The 22,106-nt window shown below is 40.4% G+C and overlaps 1 protein-coding gene across 1 annotated transcript; it reads left to right on the forward strand.

Moving 5' to 3' along the window:
* Positions 1-2,702: 2,702 nt before the first annotated feature.
* aire (autoimmune regulator) lies at positions 2,703-10,235 on the forward strand. The gene is made up of 13 exons (XM_050033447.1): positions 2,703-2,849; positions 3,137-3,311; positions 4,277-4,423; positions 4,506-4,571; positions 4,659-4,796; positions 5,038-5,171; positions 5,257-5,378; positions 5,492-5,561; positions 6,634-6,771; positions 6,903-7,024; positions 7,684-7,779; positions 7,906-7,984; positions 9,960-10,235. Exons 1-13 carry the CDS (start codon positions 2,703-2,705, stop codon positions 10,041-10,043), a joined length of 1,518 nt encoding a protein of 505 aa, XP_049889404.1. The 3' UTR covers positions 10,044-10,235.
* Positions 10,236-22,106: the final 11,871 nt, after the last annotated feature.

Consider the following 22,106-nt stretch of genomic DNA (forward strand, 5'->3'; position numbering starts at 1 on the left):
GTTGTGGTAAGTTGGTACTGAGCATGCATCTTAGTGCGTGAGCTCAGTGTTGCTGCTTTGCACTGCACTCACATGGCAGTCAATCTCAGGACCCACTGGCTATCAGTCTGACTACAATAAAGCCTTGGGGGGCAGCAGCCAACATTTTGGGCTGTAGCCATTTCAGCTAATAATCTCTACATAAGCAGATAAAAAAAGCTAATATAAAGCTATAGTTAACTCATCTGCAGCCAATGGCCAATGTGAACTCTTTATCTGCTGCTCAGAAGTGATTAACAAATACATCTCAGACTACAAACGCAAACCAGAACACTTTTGACTCTAAATCTTGTCCTGTCACCTACAGATTGTGCATACATGTGCAAAATCTGTTTATAGAGATGATCTGTTTATATTACTGCGAATATTAGGGGTTGTCACTGAAGGGTAGCGCCCACCCTGGTTAATCCTGTTGGCTTTGTCATCACTGTAATTGTTGTTTAGTGCTTTTTATGGAGTTAGCATTGTTAGCTGTTAGTCTCTTGCTCAGCCACCTCCATGTGAAGAATCATGTGCAGACAGCTCATACACACTGAATTTCACATAGAGCTCCTTGAACCACATTAGCAGTTTTTTGAAAGGCCATTGTAGACTATACAGTTCTTTTGTAATATTATTTTATACAGTCTATGGTTTGCTGCTAAATGAGAAAATGTTAAAAGGACTACCTCATTTTAGAACAGGCTTTCTCTTGCGACACATAATTTCATTAGGTGTTTTTTATTTTACTGTCTTCACACCTCACTTTAATATCTTTGGTTAATGTTGCACAAATAACAAGAGGTGATAGCAAAACCCCACCTGCTGGCAGCAGATTGCTGTTTCTTGCTAAGAAAATAGTAGCAACATCTCCATATATGAACCAAAGTTATTAGTTATATGTCCAAAGTACATTAAATAAAACACTTGATAGTAGGGCAGAGAATGTGTATTATGGAGGGGGTAATATATTTTGGCAGTCTGCATGTCCAGCCTGGTAGGACAAGTACCTTAATCGCTTTGTGTTATAAAAAAGTGCTGCATAAATGCAATGCATTATTATCACAATGATTATTATCTTTAAACCTTTAAGAAGGAGGAATTCAGAATTAGTTACAATACTATCCAAAAGTAGACGTTGGAAACATAGATTACAGGGGCAAAATATCCTTCACAATGCTGCCTGCAGTTTAATATTTTGGTAGCCAACAGTTAGCCTTAACTGACATTTAGCATTGCATGACATCTACTTTACATAGTAGATTTATTCTAAGTGTCTGAAAAAGAGCTACCAACCTGGTTTTGCCAAAATTTGGTTACCACAGACTATTGGCAATATATGTCTTTATAGTTATCCTAAAACATAAAAGGGGTTTATTGTGTTTGATTTGTGGGAGAGAACCTTGTGGCTCCTTATTAAACCTGTTTATGCTGCTTTGCCAAATTACCAAACGTAATAAAATTGCCTCAGTCTTTAATTTTCTTTAGAAAAGGGTGTGAATATACATATTGATAATGTAGCCAAATACAATCACGAACAAAAATCATCGGCCAAAGTGACGAAGTTACAGTTACAAAAATGAAAAAAATATAATAGAAGACATACAATAAAATAAGTCTTTTAGATGATGTTACACAATGTTTGATGTAACGCTCATATGAACAGATGTAAGCTTTTAAAAGTCTTTTATCACAGAGCTAGGTCAGAATACTACGTGGACTATGCAGGGCATTAGTTGTAATGAACTGAAATGGCATTTGGTTTTGATGTCATCAGCTATCAGTCACTGAGCTGAACTGGAGCTGCGCATACTGTACTCAGGGGTCAAAGTCCAACGGTCATTCAGTCTAACTTTACTTTGATGGTACCAGAAGGAGCCCAAATTATCACAACCTGCCTAAAACAATTTCTAGCACATTAGAGTCTTTTTAAGAGTGTAGTTTGTTCAATGCGAACAAAGTGACACAGTAACAGCGACTGAGGCAAATGGGCTGAGAGCAATCAACCAACCATATAATCAACCTGTCAATCAGTTAATTGTTTACAGTGTTCATTTTTCTCTTGCTAATAACAGTCATAATAATCACTCTAATCCTGAGCTCCCTGCAGTGACTCAGTGTCTGAAAACCTGATAGTTAAGGGGAAGTTGAGGTGGAAAGAACCTTTTAAGAAGGAAACTGTCAGTGTGACGTTTTCAGGTCGCTTACACTCAGCCCTCCTAATGAGAGAGGACAGGTATTCCCCTAGATGGACAGCTCGTCATTCGATCCCCCTGAGGTTTAACAGGCGCACGGAGACAGTTAGTGCTGTTAGTGGAGAAATGAACTCCACAGAGACAAGAGGTCGAGGGTGACCTCGGTTGAATTTCCTCAAGGGTGAAACTTTCAGTGTGGAGTTTCTGAAAATCTCAGCAAGTCAAAATGACCAGCAATAGTTTTTCTACATAATGCATGATGATAAATATACATAGAATATACATAGATTAGAAACAGAAACTCTGGATTATATGAAAAAAGCCATGAAACACAAATGATTGATGATATATCAGCATGAGACGATGCACCTGTACATAATGTTCTTCCTTGAGAAGGACACACCTCTTCCATCCAGAGTTCCTCTTGTAAGATCTCAGGTCCTCTCAGGTCCGAGTCACTTTGGATCTCATTTTCACACAAAGCAGACCATGACCAGAGTGGAAGCTTTAAGGGACATAAACCTTCGCTCCCTGCTGAGGGAGCTGCGGACCGATATTGCTATGGCTGTAGACGACCCTTTCCCTCTCGTCTACGGTTTGGTGGACAAGAACATCATCACTGACCAACTGCTGAAGGTGAGAAAAACATGGAAATCTGAATGTAGAGATCATTTTCATTTTGTTCAGAAATGTCACTTGTTTCCACTTGTTTTGTTTTTTCATTTTTATTACAAGCGTTTGCAATTTGTGCAACCATCAAACACTGAAAACATAATGACTTATTAAAGGACCTTTCTTCTCTTGTTGTCCACAAACTAATTCAGATTATAATCCTGTAACACCTTGGATTATGACATGTATTCGCAGGACTATATGGTGCTATTCAGGCTGCAGAGTTCACATTCTTCTTCTTGTTTCCATAGGACACTCTAGAGAAGGAAGGCAGAGAAGGGATCCATAAGGCCATGTACTCCCTCCTGACCTGGGTCCTGGAGCAGAGCAGATCCACCATCCAGGCTTTCTGGAGCAACTTGTCCAAAGACTACAACCTGGACAGCTACCCCAAGCTACAGATGCTGCTCACAAACCTGCACTCCAGTGTGTAACATTCACCAAAATATTTGTCAAATGTTTATAGTGTGTCTGTTTGACCATTTTAACTTGATTGCAATGTATATTCTAGGACTTAACAAAACAGAGAAGTAGGGTACTGTCCTTATACTTCTATATGTCTCTTATTTAACAGATTTATAAGCCAAGTTTATCATAAAAAACAAACTGCTACTAAAGTAATAAAACCAATATTGATACTGGGAATTTCTAGCATTATACATCAGTGCACTGTAAGCTCAATAAAAGACTGAGACTTAATTTCAAGATATGATTTAAATGTGTCCAATTTTCAGAAAAGTTAAAGGGACAACTCACGACAAAATCAAAAACACATATTTTCCCTCTTACCTGTAGTGCTATTAATCAATCTAGATTGTTGATAGAAGGAAGCGTGTGTCTACTGCTAGCTCACCTAGCAGCCCTAATGTCACAGTTCAGCTGAGGAGGATGCCGTTAATGTTTACATCTCACATTGTCACTAGCATGAGCCTCTCGTCCATGAGTAGATGCACACTTCCCTCTGTGCGGTGATACGGTTTGCTGGTGTCGTTCATGCTTACTGCTTACAACAAGATCTGTGGGTTATCTTGAGTAACCCAAACTGGTCTCACTCCGAAGTCGTCGAAATCTGGAACTTGGGCAGTGACTTGCGGCGTCGGACCGATATCTCCAACACTCTGCAACTCACACCAAAAAAATCCAGATTGATAAATAGCACTACAGGTAAGAGGAGAAATGTGTGTTTTTGATTTGGGGGTGAACTGTCTCTTTAAGAGTTAAGCGATTTGTAGAGAGTAATGTGACTAGAAGTCAAAGCTACCATCTCCCACCTTAGTTCTTATCAGTGCTCCCTGTACTTTCAGGACAGAGTTTTCTATCTGTGACATTCAAAACAGTTTATAAAGTTTAATCTTTAATATTTTTGCCTTTTTCTGACATTTTGATGACAGGATGGGATGATGCGGGTTCCAAAGCTGAGAAGAAATCCTCTGGAGGCCACAAAACATCTCACGTCAAGAAAAGGAGCCATGAGGACAGAGAGACAAACTCACACAGTCTGCATTTAAAGTATCATGCCAAGACAAGCGATGGACCAGGTTATTTCCCAAAATACATCTCTTCTGACTCTGTTTTCTAACAACAACAATGATTATAGTAAAACATGTATTTTTTTCCTAGGGGGTAAAGTGAGGCTGTACAGAGTGAAGAGTGAAGCTGCGGCCCCACAGCTAACATCTGGAACCAGTAATTACAAATCAATCATGTTCTAAAATAAATAGATAAATAAATGGTCAAATATAACAGACACATTTAACCTTTGTTCTACCTCAGGTGTTCAGGCCGTGTCGTCTTCAGTCCAGATACCTGCCCCTCTGTCTTCCTCCTCCTCCTCTGCCTCCTTAACTGAGCTGCCAGTTGGCCTCAAATCCACAGAGAAGATCCACATCAAACAGATGCTTGGCTCAGATGGTACGCCACTGTTTTTATGTATAAGACTTCCCTGCATCATCAGGACACCAAATATGAATGTTTAAATTCTGAAAAGAAATTGGATGTAAAGAAATACAGAGCTACACCATGCAACCACAGTGAAATGTATGAGTGAGCACTGAAGATATACTGAGTACTACACAACACAGAAAGCATAATATGGGAATCAGCAATCAATGCTTATAAAAAAATATTTGCAAAAGTATTTTCTATTCAACAGGAAGTGGCTTAAAGTGCATTAAAGTCGGTGCAGAATTTTATTCCTCTGGTCAGTCAGAGGAGATAAATGGAGCATCCATGTCCAAAGCTGTTGAGAACATGTTTCACCATGAGGGGGAGACAACCACAAGCATGGTAGATCAACTCATTCACAGCCTTTCATTTTGAATGTGTGTGTATTATAAATACCTCATAATGTTCTGTATCTCTGAGTGTGTAGGGTCAATATAACGATGATGAGTGTGCAGTGTGTAAGGACGGAGGGGAGCTGATTTGTTGTGATGGCTGTCCTCGAGCTTTTCATCTGACCTGCTTGGATCCTCCACTTACATGTATACCAAGGTGTAAAATACAAGATCTATATGTGTGTGTAATTCTTTCCGTATATTAGCTTACCTTGGGGTTTTTTCAACTCTGAAAAGGTTTTAATGTTGGATTAAATGTTTCATCTGCAGTGGCTCTTGGCAGTGTGAGTGGTGCTTTGGAAACAGAGTGAAAAGAGAGAAAGCCCAACTTCCTTTACAGGTAAGTGTCCGAAGAAAGGTTATTACATAAAGAAATGTACAGGTAGACTGACTGGTGTACATATAGACTGTAAATATTTTTTTGTGTAAAGGTTCTTCGCAAGCCATAATTAAATGTTTTCAGATCATAATGGTCATTGATTTATGACTTCCTGAGTAACAAAGGTGATGAAATGAACTATTTATGACCTGCTTCTTAAAATAAACACTGCATTTCCAGCACTTTTCTATCTTTTTATATCTTAAATTCTGTGGAAAGATTGTTGATTGTTGAGTCACATTCCCTGGTCATCAACATCTGATGCTTTGGGTTGGTAGTCAGTCCGACTACCAACCAAAGGTTGTCAATATCTGACGTCCTTAAGATAAGATTCAAAAATCAGCTGTCTGTCTTCAGAACTGCACATTGAATCTTGAAGTAACGGCGTATAACACACAGAACGTCACTATTAGGAGTGCAAATCACATGTTTCATCACAATATGACATTATGTCAGTTCTTTGGACAACAATATGATATTTTCTGATATGACAACATCTGCCACGACATGATTTGATGCAATTTGGGGGCCTGGGAATGATATGAGACAATATCATTGTCTTTTTCTGGCTGCCCAGGCTGTACACAGTTTGAATGTTTAGGAAGGAGGTGCAGTTGGACAAAAAAGGTGACACAAACATGCCATGGCTTCCTACGATCGTACTGTGCTTGAAATACACAACACTGCTTCCATGATCAACGGAGGTACTGCTCTGTTTTGTCAGTATCCATAAGCTGTCAGACAACGTGCACAAATACTGACGAAATATCTGATGTTGAGCTGCTCAACTCAGCTGTCTCCATGTTGAGAGCCATGTGCAGACAATCCCAGCTCAGACTCTGACTCATAGATTTGCTCTGTATGTCGCATACAGCTCCTTTAACATAAATGATGGCGGGTGTTGCCTCCGTTCCTCCTCTATACATCTTCATGATCTGACAGCATAATATAAAGTCTGACAGTTTTTTAGTCTGCAGGATTTTTGCTCTCCACTTTCTATTACTGATCATGGTCATGATATTTTATATCACAGCCGCTCGTTGCCCAGCCGCAGCAAACAAACACAAGCTCCAGTAACTCCATCATAGACGTCCCCTTCTTCTCCTCGCTGTCATCCTCGTCTCTCACCAGCGTCACAGCTTCTACAAATGAGCCCAGTGGCAGAAACCAGGTAAAGACTTGTTGATGTTCTGCTTGGTGCAATCTTTATTTTATCATCATCATGCTTTTAAAATAACTTCCATTTTACTCCCTTTACTGCTACTTGAAAAAACTGTCCTGTTTCCTAAAATGTGTGACCAGTGTTCAGGTGGAGAGCTGCACAGTGTGAGGGAGGTGTGTGGTGTTTGTCACCTGGGAGGAGGAGACCTGACTCCCTGCCTCCAGTGTTTGCAGCGCTTCCACACACACTGCCACTTTTCCAAGTAAGACATCCACTCCCCACTTCTTCTGTAACTGTATTATCTGACAGCAGACTCATGATGAGATGTCATCAGAAGATGACAACATGTGAATACTTCCCACAAGCATGACGAACTCTAATCACGGCCTCAGTGTGATCTATGCATCAGTGTGTACATATGTTCCTACTGGCAGAGACCTTCCTGTGAATTCCTGTTTGTGTTAGTATTGATCAACAATGTGCATTAAGGGTGTGATCACTGTCTGGCTAATGTTGACTAATGGATTGTAAATGGACTGCAGGGTATACAGTATAATGTATACTGTAAACGAAGATCAATGATTTTACAAATGCTCCCAGAGATACAAAATCCATGTGATGATCTCATGTAGCGCTGCTTATTTGACTTTTTGTTCAGAATGCTTCTGTGTGATAAATTTAAGATTCCCTTTACCATGTTTAGTAGAATTCTAACAATTTCTTCAAATCTTTTAGTGTCTTATAAATGTCATATGATCCTAGGGAATCGTTGGATAATATTTTTGCATACAGAGTCAATCTAAAAAGAAATGGTCCCTCTCTGTTTCCTCTTGAGTGTTGGATATCACATATTGATGGACAGTAACATTATACAGCACAGAAAACAGTCTGACTCACTCACAGTGTGCTTGTGTTTGCTAGAGGGAGATCCATCTGCTTGTCCTGCTCCAGGCCCTGGGGCAGCTCTGCAGAGAGGGAGGCTGAATCATCTAGAGGCTTACAGGTGTGTCTGCACGTGTGTGCGTGTGTACAGATGATATATACACCTTCATTATCTCAATGTAATGGAGTGTAATATGAGTAATCTCTCCCACGTGTGTGTGTGTGTCTCCAGCTCGCCCCAGTGGTTCAAAACACAATCAGTCATGATCAGAGCTCCTCTGTCCCTGAGCCCGTCCTCCATAAAGATGAACTGGACTCCATCCTGGGAGATGTGAGTGAGGTTCAGTTACAGATGCAGACATGATATGAATATAACCATGCATGTCAGACACAACATGGCGGCACGTCTTATCACACAGACAGAGAATGAGCTGTCATTGTGCTCTTGTGCTGTAGTCTAGTTTCTGTTTTATACAAGAGATATTCATGTGCAGATGTTGAAGTCCAACTGTGTGTTATAGAGGTTCAACCCCAAAAAGCTAAAACCTTGTTATTTTTGTGCTTCTTCTTTATTCTAAATCTTCTTCATAAATGTTTTGAAAGTTCCTGTGAGATGGTACGTCGTAGACACATGAAATTTTCACCAGTGATAGGAAGTTGTAGGCAAATGCTGCTCAACAAAGAAGGCCCCAATTAGCCTTATGGAGTGTAAATGTCAACCTTGAGTCCTATGTTGTAAGTCTAATTTACACCAAACTAGGTACATACATTCATTTATTTACACCCTACAAATTTGCCTTGAAACATGAAAGTCCACCTGGTTAGATTTTCCATCATTTTTGATTTTTTGAAACATACATTTTTGACATCTCCTAAACTGAAGCTCCGATTGCCTCCACATTTTTTGTGGATAATTATTGGACATTGCTTATAAAATGACTGATGATCTTTAAAAGGATGTCGCTTAGCACATCAGCAGATCATATTCCCCAACCGCTGGGCCAATTGTCACTAAACTTCGGTCATGCCCACATTAGTACTTGAAATATACCCTAAGAATTTCATTCAAATTGTTGACTGGGGGGGCACGACAACTGCAACAAATATATCACATGAATCAGACTATAAATCAGAAATTCTTTGTCTAATAATTACAAAACTCACAGGTTATATTCAATAACAATGTTGAACCAGGTGTGTAAAATTATTTTGAAATCACTCAATTGGAGGCATCGCCAGTTCCAAGCATGTGCATTGGCCTTGTGCAAAAGTTTGCCCATAAATCAGTGACAGACAGACTTGGTATTGGTACTGTGTCATTGCTGCACTTGTGATAGCTTGAGGTGTAAACATTAATGGCGTCAACCTCGGCTGAGCTGTAACATTAGCTAACTCAATGGAGCTAGGTGAGCTAGCAGTAGATGCACGCTTCCTTCTGCGCAATGATACAGTTGGTGGGTGTAGTTTGGTAGAAAGAAAATAGTTCCTACATGAAACTGCTCACAGCAAGGTCTGTGGATTATCTTGAGTAACTGGGTCATGATTTCTGGAACTAGACATTGCTGTTGAGTTTTTCAAATGTAGTTTTTGGCGCTTTGAGCACCACAAGCTGAGTGCCATCTAGTTCCATTATATTCGAGAGAAGGCAGACATCTCTATGGCAGATATCTCCAAAACAGTGCAACACACACCAAAACAGTTCAGACTGATAAATAGCACTACAGAGGAAAAATATGAATTTTCGATTTTGGGGTGAGCTGTCCCTTTAAATAAGAATAGACTGCACTATAATGCATTGCGAAAAGGCAAAATTAGTTTGTCAGGTTAAGTAAAAATGTATTTAATAATACCAAAAGATTTGCTTACAGTATAGTTAAATATGTTTCTTACCTCCTGGTTGTAAAAAGGATTTTGGTCTCAAGGCACAACGAACTCTTAACACCGAGGACAGGAAACTGATCAGGGTCATTGTAGGGCGTCTTATTCACTTCATCTTTATTTTCATTTTCAAAACTGTTGTTGAAACACATAACTCTTAACACATTTATAAACTAAGATAATCAGATCTGAAATATTTCATTTTGTTTCCTGGCTGCACTTTTCAGTCTGAATGAAATCTGAATGTGCTGACAGAATGACCTTAAACTAAAAACATAACCTGATATAACTTGATAACTGCAGTAATAATCTGGTAGAGACTGTTGCTATGTGATATCACTGTTGTCACTGACATCATGCTGTACATGTCAAATGATGTCACCGGGACTTTTGCTCAGTGATTGATCCTACTGTGTTTTTCTCTGCTCGTATCTCAGCCGGGCTCCATCGACGGCATCTTGCAGTGGGCGTTCCACAACATCTCTCGACCTCTTCCAGACTCTCAGGGATGCTACCAGTGACAGACAGATGATCTGCACGCATGGATGAGCTCTCGCAGTCTGAAGTTATACTGTAAAGTGACAATGATCATATGAATATAGGTGATTAAATGAACAAAACAAACAAAAGGTATAACTGAACTGAAGAAGTGACCATACTGGGAGTAAAGGGTGGAGCTGTGGGATGCAGAGCAAGGGGTGGAACTGACTCATATACCCCTTTTCCACCAATATAGGCAATAGACTGCGTGTGCGGGGGTATTTTTATTTTTATTTTTTGGGTGTGTCTGTTTGACATCACTGCCAGCCAGAAAACAGGTCAATAAACAGCAACAGCACAGAAATCTTTTTATATATATGTCTTAATTTTTCAGTCTACCTTTCAAACTCTGTGCAGACTAATTTGGAATGAGCGCTGCTTGGGCAAAGACGGATGGTATTTTGTGGTGGTGCGTGATTGCATCTTGCAGGTAAAGGGGCTATAATTAGCATGTTCACCCAGGTGTCGTGTTTCCATCAATGCTAATAAATACCCCGGTCTGCTGCTGAATTATATGACCCGAGTGTGAATGCCGATTGTAACCTTTCCCATTATGTAAAAAAGCCAGATGTTAGCGGGTGTTTGTGGGTTTTCTGTGCAGTGGGAAAGGGGCTATCTATTGTACTGAGGCCTTACAGACAGCCTGTCAATCAAAGTGTCCAAATCCTCAATTAAGTATGACTTTAAGCCTTAATAAAATGAAAACGGGTGAGTTATAGAAGAATTTACCGCCTGTAAAAGTTTCCATGAATGTTTAAATTAGCTTTAGAGACCAAAACTTTTTCCATACCAGGCTGTAAACCTTTGTAGCCAGCCTCAAGTGGCCATTAGAGGAACTGCAGTTTTTGGCACTTTTGTGCTTGCTTCAATTTTAATTTTTTCAGCCCTGGAAGCTGCCACTTGTGCAGGATATGGTTGAGTTAATATGATACTACTACAAATTTATCATTAATCAAATTACCAACACCAACTGAGATGCAGTGAACATGGGACTTTTTGGGGCTCTCGTGTTGCTGCAGTGTTTCTATAATGCTTGTACCAAAGGACATTTGGAAGGTGGAGTAACTTCTATTTTTTTTCTAACCATCTTTATCACCCCCCAGTCTCGCCCCATCCTATTTTACAAGACCTCTAAATTTCCTCACGCTCTGTGTAGCATCACAACATGACTAATAGTGTTGGACATGGGGTCAGCACTGATGTGGGAGGGCTGGCAGCGGGCCTTGGACATCTCCTGCTAACTTTTACTAACTTGGCTTAACAAACTGAAATAAATCTGCTTTTTAAGGTTGTCAGTATCCCACAACTGCCACCCTGTAAACTCAACAATACATTTATGTACTTTTCTGATGTCTTAGCTGTGTTGTCATCCATATGTGTGTGTTTATATCTTAAGGAAAGCAGCGTTGGAGGAGATACTCATTGGAAAACAGTTCAAGATCAGCACAGAGGAGATCAATGTCTCATCACAGCAAATATAAGAGACACTGCAAACTTCCACATGTGTGCATATAAAGAGAAATAAATGTGGCTCTCGCTGTGCAGATCTGTGCAAGAATTCACATTCACACGTTACAACAGATGGTTTCAATACGATGAGGTATGCACGCTGAGAAATGCCTCTGTTTAACAGGAATTCCTTGAAGACTATCACTTAGATGTGGAATGTTGTTTTTGTCATGGGATTCAACAGTTTTAGCATGACTGCCAGAGGGATGGAGCTCAGCCAGGCAGATTTTTCTCCCCTCGGTATTTGGTTGCCATGGCTCTCAGCTCCTACAGGCCCAAAACAGAGGATGAGAAACATGTTCCAGTGTGTGTGTGTGTGTCTGTATCTGTGCATGTGTGTCTCTGTTTGTTTATGAATTCACTTTCTAAATGGCTCATGAAACATCCTGCATACTTTAGGGCTCTGTGTCCTTGCAGGGAAAGCAACTCTTTGAATATTTGCCAAAAGTACGAGGGAGAAAAATGTTAGGATATTCAATGCAATGAGAAAAATAAATCTGAAGTAAACTGGCACTGCTACACTGAGATCTTAATGCCCAAATTGCTGTCCAACTGATTTATTCTCATCCTCCAGTCCAATCTAATTGTAGAGGATGTACTTTAAGGCAATAATATGTACATGGATATGACTCCTGCTTTACTATCACACAACTTTCTCCTGGTTCTCGTTGCATACCACATGAGAGACCACATGGAAAAACTCCCTCGCATTTCAGAGGGAAAGAAGACATATACATTTTCACCACTAGGTGGCACCCATCTGTGATTTACTGTCACTTGAGCCTGCACAGTGTTTCACTGAACTCAAGCAGCCATCACAGTATGATAAGAGGAAGTATTTCCTTTTAACAAAACAAAGTTTGTGTGTGTAGAGACATTGGAAGTACCCAGATTTCATCAGAACAAAAGGAATTTGTCACAACTATTTCCAATGTAAATAAATAGTATGGAGCACGGAGAAAATATGTTTTGACGTAGGTTATTTTTACACAGACCAGTGTGGGAAAGTAATAACATTTACTCAAGTAGTTCACTTAAGTACAGCTGAGGTTCTTGCACTCTGCTCTACATTTTGTGGTACTTTGTGCATCTGCTTTATTACATTTCAGTGGAAAAATATTGAACTTTAAAGCTCCAGTGTGTAGGATTTAGGAGGATATACTGGCAGAAATTAAAATCAATTTTTTTTCTTTTAGGGTATAATGACCTGGTAGAAAACAATACCTGCACACTTACATCTAAGCAGTGTTTTACTTTATTGTTGAGCTTTTGGTCTATTAGACCTTAATCAGAGCATACAATGGACAGGCAGGTGAAAGTAACCACTCTCCCGGGAGGTGGAGCTTCTACAACCAGGGTTGTGCACAGGTGTGTTGCATACTGCCAATGATTACACTGAGATTGGTTACTTTTACCTGCCTGTCCATTGTTGCCTTATGTATGCTCTGTTAAAGGTCAAACACACCGAAAGCTCAACAAAAAAAGTAAGTGCGTGGAAGTTTTTTTCTATCAGTTTGGACGCTGATATTTCCAGCACCTTGCCAAGACCAAGCCAGGTGAAGCGGTGGTTGTTCCGCAGTATTTACAGGGTTTTATCACCTGAAAAGAATCGTCATGTTTTCCCTCAGAATGAGCCATTTATATCTACACTGGGAGCGGGTCCTCATCTGTGGAGGTCACCATGTTGCACCGCCATGTTTCTACAGTAGCCAGAACGGACAAACCAAACACTGGCTCTAGATAGGGACATTTGCGTTTTTGTGTCGGCCACCACAGTTAGAAGCCCCTCCGCAATGAGCAACGACGATAAAACACTGATTTTTAATGTGAGACTACTATATGAAGTTTTTTATTGGTTTAAATCCCTGTGTTTGGGAGAGGAAGAGACCTCTGCGGATGATTCGGCTCCTGGTAAAGACCTCCTGAACGTCAGGAAAAAAAAGGTGAGCACACATTAGCAGGTGCTGGGCTAACTTCCTGTCTCCGACATACCAATCAGCATAAGAGAACCACTGACTGGTGATGTGAAAGGAGACCTCTGCAGGTAATTCGGCTCACAGTTAAAATCTCCTGAATGTCTGGATCAGAAAAGGTAAGCACACATTAGCAGGTGCTGGGCTAGCAGCCAGTCTACAACATGCAAAATAACCTAGAAGAAACAGTGAACCATGAACTGCTCACCGTGTTTTGTTTTTTAAGTTTTAATCACCTGATCCGTTTGTTTTGGAGAGGAAGAGACCTCTGCGGATCATTTGGTTCCCGCTGAAAACCTCCCAAACAATTAACACTTTTTGGGAGAAGTTTCAGCTGGCTGCAGTCTGCAATCCCTACCGCTAGATGCAACTAAATCTCCTTAAATCTTACACACTGCTCCTTTAAGACTTAAAAAGCTGTATACATATTGATTTATTAGTAATAATAATATAACACTCTGGAATGGGCCATTCTGTTGTCTTAGCAGAAGTACTTCTACTTTTTAACATTGTACTCCTCATGCTTCTGTACTTCTATTTAAGTAAAACTATTAATGCAAGGCTACAATGGGGGTGTCTCTCTATTCTTGTATTGTTTCCTGAAGTGACAGATCTTGACAAAAAAAATGAAGCCAATGCAATAATGCAAAACAACTGCAGTTTCTGGATTGGCCACCTGAAGCCAGTCAGTCCCAATGGACCCCCATGTTAAAATGCCTTTACAGCAGAAATAAACATGTTTACAGTTTCGGTCTCTATAGCTAATTTCACCATTCGTGACAACAGTACAGAGCATGAATTTTTATATAACTCATCAGTCACCTTGAGTGACAGGCGGACTGCAAGGCGTCGCTACACTCTATGAGTCAGATCCACCCCTCACTCCTCCACAGCTCCACCCTCTTGTGCAAATATACGGTCACTTCTGGCTCCAAAAATCCAAAATGGTGAAGGCCAAACTATCAAACTCAAAGCTTCAAAACTTCAGTCCACAAACCAATGGATGATGGCACAGTGGCTACATCAATTACTTTTTTACAGTCAATGGACAGCCATATTTCTCTCTCTCTCTTGAAAACTATGCTTCAAAAATAAAACATATTATTGTGACCTTATCACCATTAACACTCAGAAACCCGAGTTATCTGGCATTTAGACGGCTGAGCTCAAATAAGGTTCAAAATCTATAATCGTATAGACATTTGGTTTCAGTTCAAAGTTTTTCATGTGCTAAATAGTAGCCTACTTTGTCATCAGCCTGACTGTTGCTCATCACCTCTGTTGTGACATATCTTCTCTGTAATCTTACATATCTTATTTCCTGCCACGCTGCATTCCTATATGATGTCTAATGAGGCAGAAATGTCCCAAAGGTTATCAGGAGTGTCAGTAATGTGTTGTGTAAGGCCATGTCATCATGTGTGCACTTTCTCCTGATGCTGGTTTGAAGAAGTAGTTTGACATTTGGGGAAATATGCCCTCTCGCTTTCTGGTCAGGAGTCGGACAAAGAGTGTGAGTATCTTCTTGCAGTCCAGTAACTTTCTGGACTCTTTGCTGAATGAGCTAATTGATAGGAAAATCTTAAAATACACAACACTTTCAACATACTCTGTAAATTTCTCACTGTCTCATCAAGCTGATGCATACATATTTTTTATTTTGGGAGATTGAGTGTTTCTCAGATGACACCTTCATGTTTGGGAAGTGAGAATGTTAAAATATTAGTAAGAAACGTATAAACACCCAGTGAACTGAAGGTTAAATTCCTCAAGCGCACAGAGACGTCCTGTTACCACTGTGTTGGTCACAGGCCTGGAATGCTTTGGAAAACTATGATAGGTGAAATTCCCACGCTTTGGGCATCCTCTCCTCACATTTTTTGGCACTTCATAAGTGTGGGCAGCTGTCCAGTCTGTGTTCCTGCTGGGCCACCGATGGTCTGAGGGTTTTTAGAGAGGTGAAGTCCGCACCACTTCCAGTCAGGACCCTCCACCCTCTGTGCATACTATTGTTGCAGGCAGGAAACTGCGAGAGGCCCTCCATTGTCTTGGCACGAGGTTTCAGAGCAGAAAGTGTTACTTCTCTGAACCACTGACTGAGTAATAACAGCACATGGCCCTGAAAGAAACTTAGGAAGCTGTTTCCAGTATAACTCAAGTTTTATTTGTGTTTAGTGGATTATGCTCGTTTTAATATCCAGAGGTTTCAATTTCGACAAAATTCTTGGATAGCAGACAGTTTTACTGTTTTTTTCAAGTGACTTTATTCAGACAAACATTTTTATTCCACAAAATAGTAATAAGAGGGTTTATTGCCCCCATGTACAGAGAACTGTAAATCAAGTAATAGTAATATGAAGTTCACTACAAAATATTTTGACTGTAGAAAGTAGTCCATCCATCCATCCATCCATCCATCCATTTTCATCCGCTTATCCGGTGCTGGGTCGCAGGGGCAGCAGGCCAAGCAAAGCACCCCAGATGTCCCTCTCCCCAGCAACGCTTTCCAGCTCCTCCTGGAGGACCCCAAGGCGTTCCCAGGCCAGTTGAGATATGTGATCCCTCCAGTGTGTTCTGGGTCTGCCCCGGGGCCTCCTCCCAGTGGGACATGCCCAGAACACTTCCAACAGGAGGCACCCAGGAGGCATCCTGATCAGATGCCCGAACCACCTCAACTGACCTCTTTCAATGCGAAGGAGCAGCTGCTCTACTCCGAGCTCCCTCCTGATGTCAGAGCTCCTCTCCCTATCTCTAAGGCTGAGCCCACCCATCCAATGGAGAAAACTAATTTCGGCCGCTTGTATCCGCAATCTCATTCTTTCGGTCACTACCCAGAGCTCATGACCACAGGTGAAGGTTGGGACGTAGATGGACCAGTAAATCAAAAGCTTCGCCTTCTGGCTCAGCCCCCTCTTTACCACAATAGTACAACGCAACGCCCGCATCACTGCAGAAACCGAACCAAACCGCTGATCCATCTCACGCTCATTCTGAGATGAAGCGTGAGCATGCAGAAAGTAGTGCAATTTAATAAAATGTTAAGGTATGATGCTTAAATACAATTTTAAGGTAGGCTACTGCACTGATTTAGCATTATTAAGTCGATAATATTGTTGAACTCATGATGGACAGATTAATTCTTTTTTTAAAGTAAACATTGGTGCAGTAGAACCAGGAATATTATATTTTCCATTTGCCTCCTCCTTCCTTGTGAAAACCAGGGCCCCAAAAAGAGCTCCAGGCTTTGAAACCATTTTCATATTATAAACAAAAATGGTCAGTAGAAATTTTGTGTAAACCAAAATTGAGGTAAATAGTCTAATCAAGCACTTTGTCACCCTGACCAGAGCTCAGAGGTCTGTCAGTGCCCAGCTGAGATGTGGTATCCTGTCTCTGACAGTGGAGACCGGACACTTTCATTCAATTCCAGAGGAGAATAGAAAATGGCACCTGTGTGACCTCTGAGAGACTGTAAATGAAATACACTTTTTGTTCTACTGTCCATTTTGATCACAATCTCAGTTACAAGCTTTTCCTTAAATTGTTTGCAGAATGTCCTGATTTGTTTTCCATGTCTGATAAATGTAGACTTGTGTTTTTGTTTACAGACAAAGTGTTTTTGTTAGCTCAATTTGTGTCAAAAGCTTCTTTATTTATGACATTTTAAAGATATAGTGTGTGCCATGATGTTATTGCTCTTGTTTATACACAGCAAATTCTGGCCTTTAGAATATACTCTCTGGGAGTTCAAATCAACGTTTTATTTGCCTGATCCTTACATTGTGTTCAAAACTTTGCGTGGCATGGATAAGTTCTTGTTTAACAAATTAGATTAAATGTTTTATATGTTCAAACATTCATATCAAACAAATGTTTTGCAGTGTTACTTAAGCCCATGTGAGCTGGGCGTCTTTTACCTCATACAATCCCACTTCAAAAATTTGCAACTATCCTCACTATCTGAGTACTTTTTAACCACTGCCAGAGGGGATCTACACAAGCAAACAAAAACTTTCAATTATTCATTGAGAGTGTCTTTGATTACAAATGATTTAAAAGTTTTCCTGCTTTATATCTGAGAAGAGATACCAAACATATTTGAGATTATAACTTCTCTGTTTTCTTTGTGACGTTTTGATCTAGTGAGAATGTCCAGGTCCAGCATTCCTGTGTTACATAAGAGTGGTCTGAAGTCAATAAGGCCTGAGTTCTTATTTGTGTTTCTGATTTCACTGAAGTAGATCAGAACATACTGTTAGCTGGGGGTGAACACACTGCCCACACACACACACACACACACACACACACACCACTAACACAGCTGTGTCACATGCTTTTCCCATTCTGCCAAGAAACATTTACCCTCTTCTCCCTCCTGACATGAAGTTTCCACTTTTAGTAAAATGTCAGGGTCACTTTTCCTTCCTGGTGTGAGTGATGCTCAATCTGTAACCTGACACGAGATGCAAGTCAAAAACAATGATCTCTTTACAAAGAATAAAAGCCTTTTCTTTTTCACCACACAGCCAAAAACTATGACACTGAGTAACCGCAGCGCAGCAAGTTTAATCTGACATGACAGCGGCTCCCCAGCATCTAGCTATTTGTCTAGACATCTTCCTAATTTGAAGTGGTTTACAGCAATTTATTAAGACTCGTGAAGTCACTGTCTGTGGTCGCCTCTTGTCTCTGTCTTTCCCTTACTGTTTAGAGCAATATGGTCAGCTCTGAAGACAAACATCTAAACCTCTGCTCGAGGCTTCGGGAGAAGAAAACTCCTCTAACTCTCTCTGTGTCCCGTGAGGAGGCCAGATAATGATACGCTGGCAGGGCAGATTGCAGGGTTGCCATTGGGCTGGAACTGTAAACACAGTGGAGAAACCTCGTTAGGACATTCCAGAAAGGTCCTCAACTGGGAATTCTTGGAAGAGCTACTCGGGTGTTTGCATTCTTCTTTGGGAGAGCAGCGCTAACAGAGTCTCCTGTGATCACTGCTCTGTCTCTAGTGAGAGCTATATGAGGAGGAATGAAGGCTAGCAGATGTTGAACATTCCTCTGCAAACTGTGAACTGTGGTGACACAGGTACATGTCAGTACAGTAGATGTTTGCTCAACCTTTGTTTCTGTTTCTTGCAGCATTTAAAGTGAGAGTATGTAACTTTTACTGGACAGCAGATACAAATGACAATCATGGTATAATGCTAAAGACTAAACCACTGTTTAGCGTCTAGCTGTTTGCCAATGGTATTGTAACAGTGGCACGGGAGGAGAGGGGCCATAAAGCCAGCATTGCATTTTAGAGCAATATGTACTTAAATTTAGCTTATATTAGCTAACATTATAAGCCAGTTTCCATGGTAGCCAGTCGAATTATGTCCATTGTGTGATGCCATGTGGCTGGAAAGATATTTGTTCCTACTGACTGACATGGTGGAAGATCCGTCGATAAATTCATTTGACAACAACCTCTACAAAATGACTTGTTTCATTTTGATCCACTCTGTCTAACAAGATTTGGAAAGTCTAGAGAGCTGCACAGTTAAATATTTTATCCCCATTCAAGTTAGCAGAGTGCTAGAAAGGAAGTAGCTAGCTCGGCCAGCGTAAGTCTCCAGTGCACCTGCTCTATGGGCCCCATAGTGAGTTGATCATCTGGGTAATTTTTAGATGGCAGCTGAACTCCTTTAGCTTCATACACCACTGAGCAACTTTTATAGAAATGAATGGGGCTCTGCCTCCATAGTCATACCCAAGTGGCAGCTTTGTGAAAAATGAAGCCAGTGCTGAATTGCTAAAAACTGCAGTTCCTCTAATGGCCACTTGAGGCTGGCTCCAAAGGCGAGTCAATCCCTATAGACCCCCATGTTAAAATGTCCAACTTTACAACAGAAATAAACATGTTTACAGCCTAGTACAAAAAAACGATTTTGGGCTGTATGGCTAATTTTTACAATAATGACAACTGTACGGGGGAGAACTTTCATATAACTCGCCCGTTTAGATTTTATTAAGGCTTAAAGTTGGGCATTATTAAAGGCATGGCCACTTTGAGTGACAGGCTGTTTGTGAAGCATTACAACAGGTTCTCATTCAGATCTCCACCCTCTCGTCCATATGAGGTCACTTCTGGCTCCAAGATGGCAATGGCCAAATGCCAAACTCAAGGCTTCAAAACGGGAGTCCACAGACCTACGGGTGACATGGCTACGTCCATTATTTTTCATACAGTCTATGGTCGTACCAGACTGAGCTGTAGCAACAAAACACCTCCTGAAGGTATTGAACTGAGAATTTAAGACACGATTAGAACTGAATTTAACTTTTTTTGTGTAAGGGTGCTTCCAGACCTAGAGCTGTCTTGCTAGGGCTAGTTGCATAATTGCCTAGAGTTGGTTCGTGTTCTCACGGCAGCATTTACAAGTGGACCAGGTAAAATGCCTGCACAAGAAAGCCGCTCTTGATTGGTCAGAATTTCCCTGCAGGAAAAATCCAGGAAGTAAAGCAAACGTTGAAGAAGAGTACACGTGCAAGATAAATGTGACACCTTCTAATGTCACAATGGAGGGACAACTACGCAGGTTGATTTTAGCGCTGCTCATCGTGGACTATATTGCTGTCATTGTTCATTTTAGTCAAACCATACAGTTTGAAAACGAGGCGCGGCTCCAACTAGAAAACAATGTTTTGATGCATTGGATGTGCTGAATGTGCATATTAAGGCAGTACAGGAGGAGGTGCACATTAATAATCCTCCAGGACTGTAACATGCTCATGTTTAACCCAAACAATGTGTCATGTGACTGCAGTTGGTTCAGATCCAGGTCGCAACACCTTCTCACCACAAACGAACCGCACCAGAGTTCGTTTGTAACCAGACTGAGACCACCTCTTCAAGAAGGTCTCGGTCCGGTTGTTTTTGTGCAGACCTGATTGCGATTGCTGTGTTCACACCTGCCCAAATGAACCGCACTGAGGGGGCAAATGAACTTGAGTTTGACTGAACCGAAACAAACAGGGCAGGTGTGAAAGCACCCTAATAGGTGTTATTTCCTCTTCTCAAAAACCTCAAAATGTACAATGCAGAACTTCAAAGCTTTTAATAACTTTGTGTTATGTATCAGAGGTCACTCATAGTGACAAACCCATTCTGTTGTCCCCAAAAAAGTACCTTAAAAGTCAACTATTGCTGCTTTAAATCCTTTTAAAGCTTTTAAATGTAAAAACTCCTGAAATCAAAATCAGATTTTAGGTGACTGCTAAATGTTTCAGTCTATATATATTTATTAAAGGCCTTTGATTTCATATCGCCGCATCACTCAAACTTAACAACCCATAATTTCAATTTCAAATAAGGTCATCTTAGCTCAAATCTGACCTCAATGTGTTATGATGTGTTTAAAAACTGTCACGACAATTTCTTCACATTGAATCGATTTGTTCTGAATAAGTTCAAGCTAATGTAACAAATGTAACTGAAGCTGCGTCAATATGCTGGACATGTGGGGCATTTCAAACAGTATATCAGATAAGTCTGAGCCCGATCATCAAAAAGTCATTTCAGTGTTGCTCGGAATAAAAGAAATAATCAGTTGTTACAGTTGTCCGTCTCTGTCACTTGATTTAGTTGCCAACTTTTTTGAAACATTGAGGAATGTGTTGTTACTTTTATCTCAGTGAGGCTGCAGGGGATCTTGACATTTGCTCCACATCAGAACAAAGTTTGGGCCAGTTTGTGTTGAGTAATAGGGATATATTTTTGGTCAAATGATAATGCCAGATCAGTGACAGACATTATGAATACATAGATCAAAAACATATTACTGATTCTGCCTGTTTTCCAAAAGCGTGAACTGCAGACACGGCTGAATTTATCTATCTGGGTCAATGCACAATGTGACTTTTCATTAACTTTAAAGCGATTCAAATGATTTTTCTCTCCATTTTATATTGTTGGTCATCTGAATTAGTCTTAGAATAGATACCCCCCAGCCTTAAAAATAGACAGTCTGTGTAAAACAAGACAATGACTGTCTATTAGTCAACACAATAGCGTCTTTGTGTGTCAGCAGACACGTCCAGGGCTTGAGTTGCAACCATTAACATATCTCACATCTGAATCATCATCACGTACTGGTAGTAACGCCAAAGCTGGAAGTCATCTGTAAGATAATGGATTTTTCCAGTTGACACTTTTAGAAATGGTTGGTTTGCACAATAGCCTTACAGCAAGTCAAGCAGGGGAACAAGCTGCCGCAAAAGGAATTAAGTATTTTTAAAAAGAAAGTGTTAACGGTATGTGTGAGTGGTATCACTGAAGATCAGAAACTACTTCCCAGTGTCAGTCAAGTTGAGATACGTGACACCAACAAGTCCCATTGCTTATTTATTTATTTATTAGTGAAAAATAACAGATAGACTTCATTAAATTACATAACATCAAAAAGTTAGGTTTCATTTTATTTAAAAATTTAAAAAAAATAATCCATCCATTCTCATCCGCTTATTCAGGGCAGTGTTGCGCAGACAATATAAAAATTGAGTTTGACAGAAAATAAAAGATAA

Source organism: Epinephelus moara, chromosome 21, assembly GCF_006386435.1.
Source record: "Epinephelus moara isolate mb chromosome 21, YSFRI_EMoa_1.0, whole genome shotgun sequence".
Lineage (NCBI taxonomy): Eukaryota > Metazoa > Chordata > Actinopteri > Perciformes > Serranidae > Epinephelus > Epinephelus moara.

What these genes read in the sequence shown, in the direction of transcription:
- aire (XM_050033447.1), top strand. Translation starts at nt 2,703, where the DNA reads ATGACCAGAGTGGAAGCTTTAAGGGACATAAACCTTCGCTCCCTGCTG. An exon ending in GCTCACAAACCTGCACTCCA is followed by an intron (nt 3,312 to 4,276) that starts GTGTGTAACATT and finishes TTTTGATGACAG; the next exon opens with GATGGGATGATGCGGGTTCC. An exon ending in AGCCCAGTGGCAGAAACCAG is followed by an intron (nt 6,772 to 6,902) that starts GTAAAGACTTGT and finishes ATGTGTGACCAG; the next exon opens with TGTTCAGGTGGAGAGCTGCA.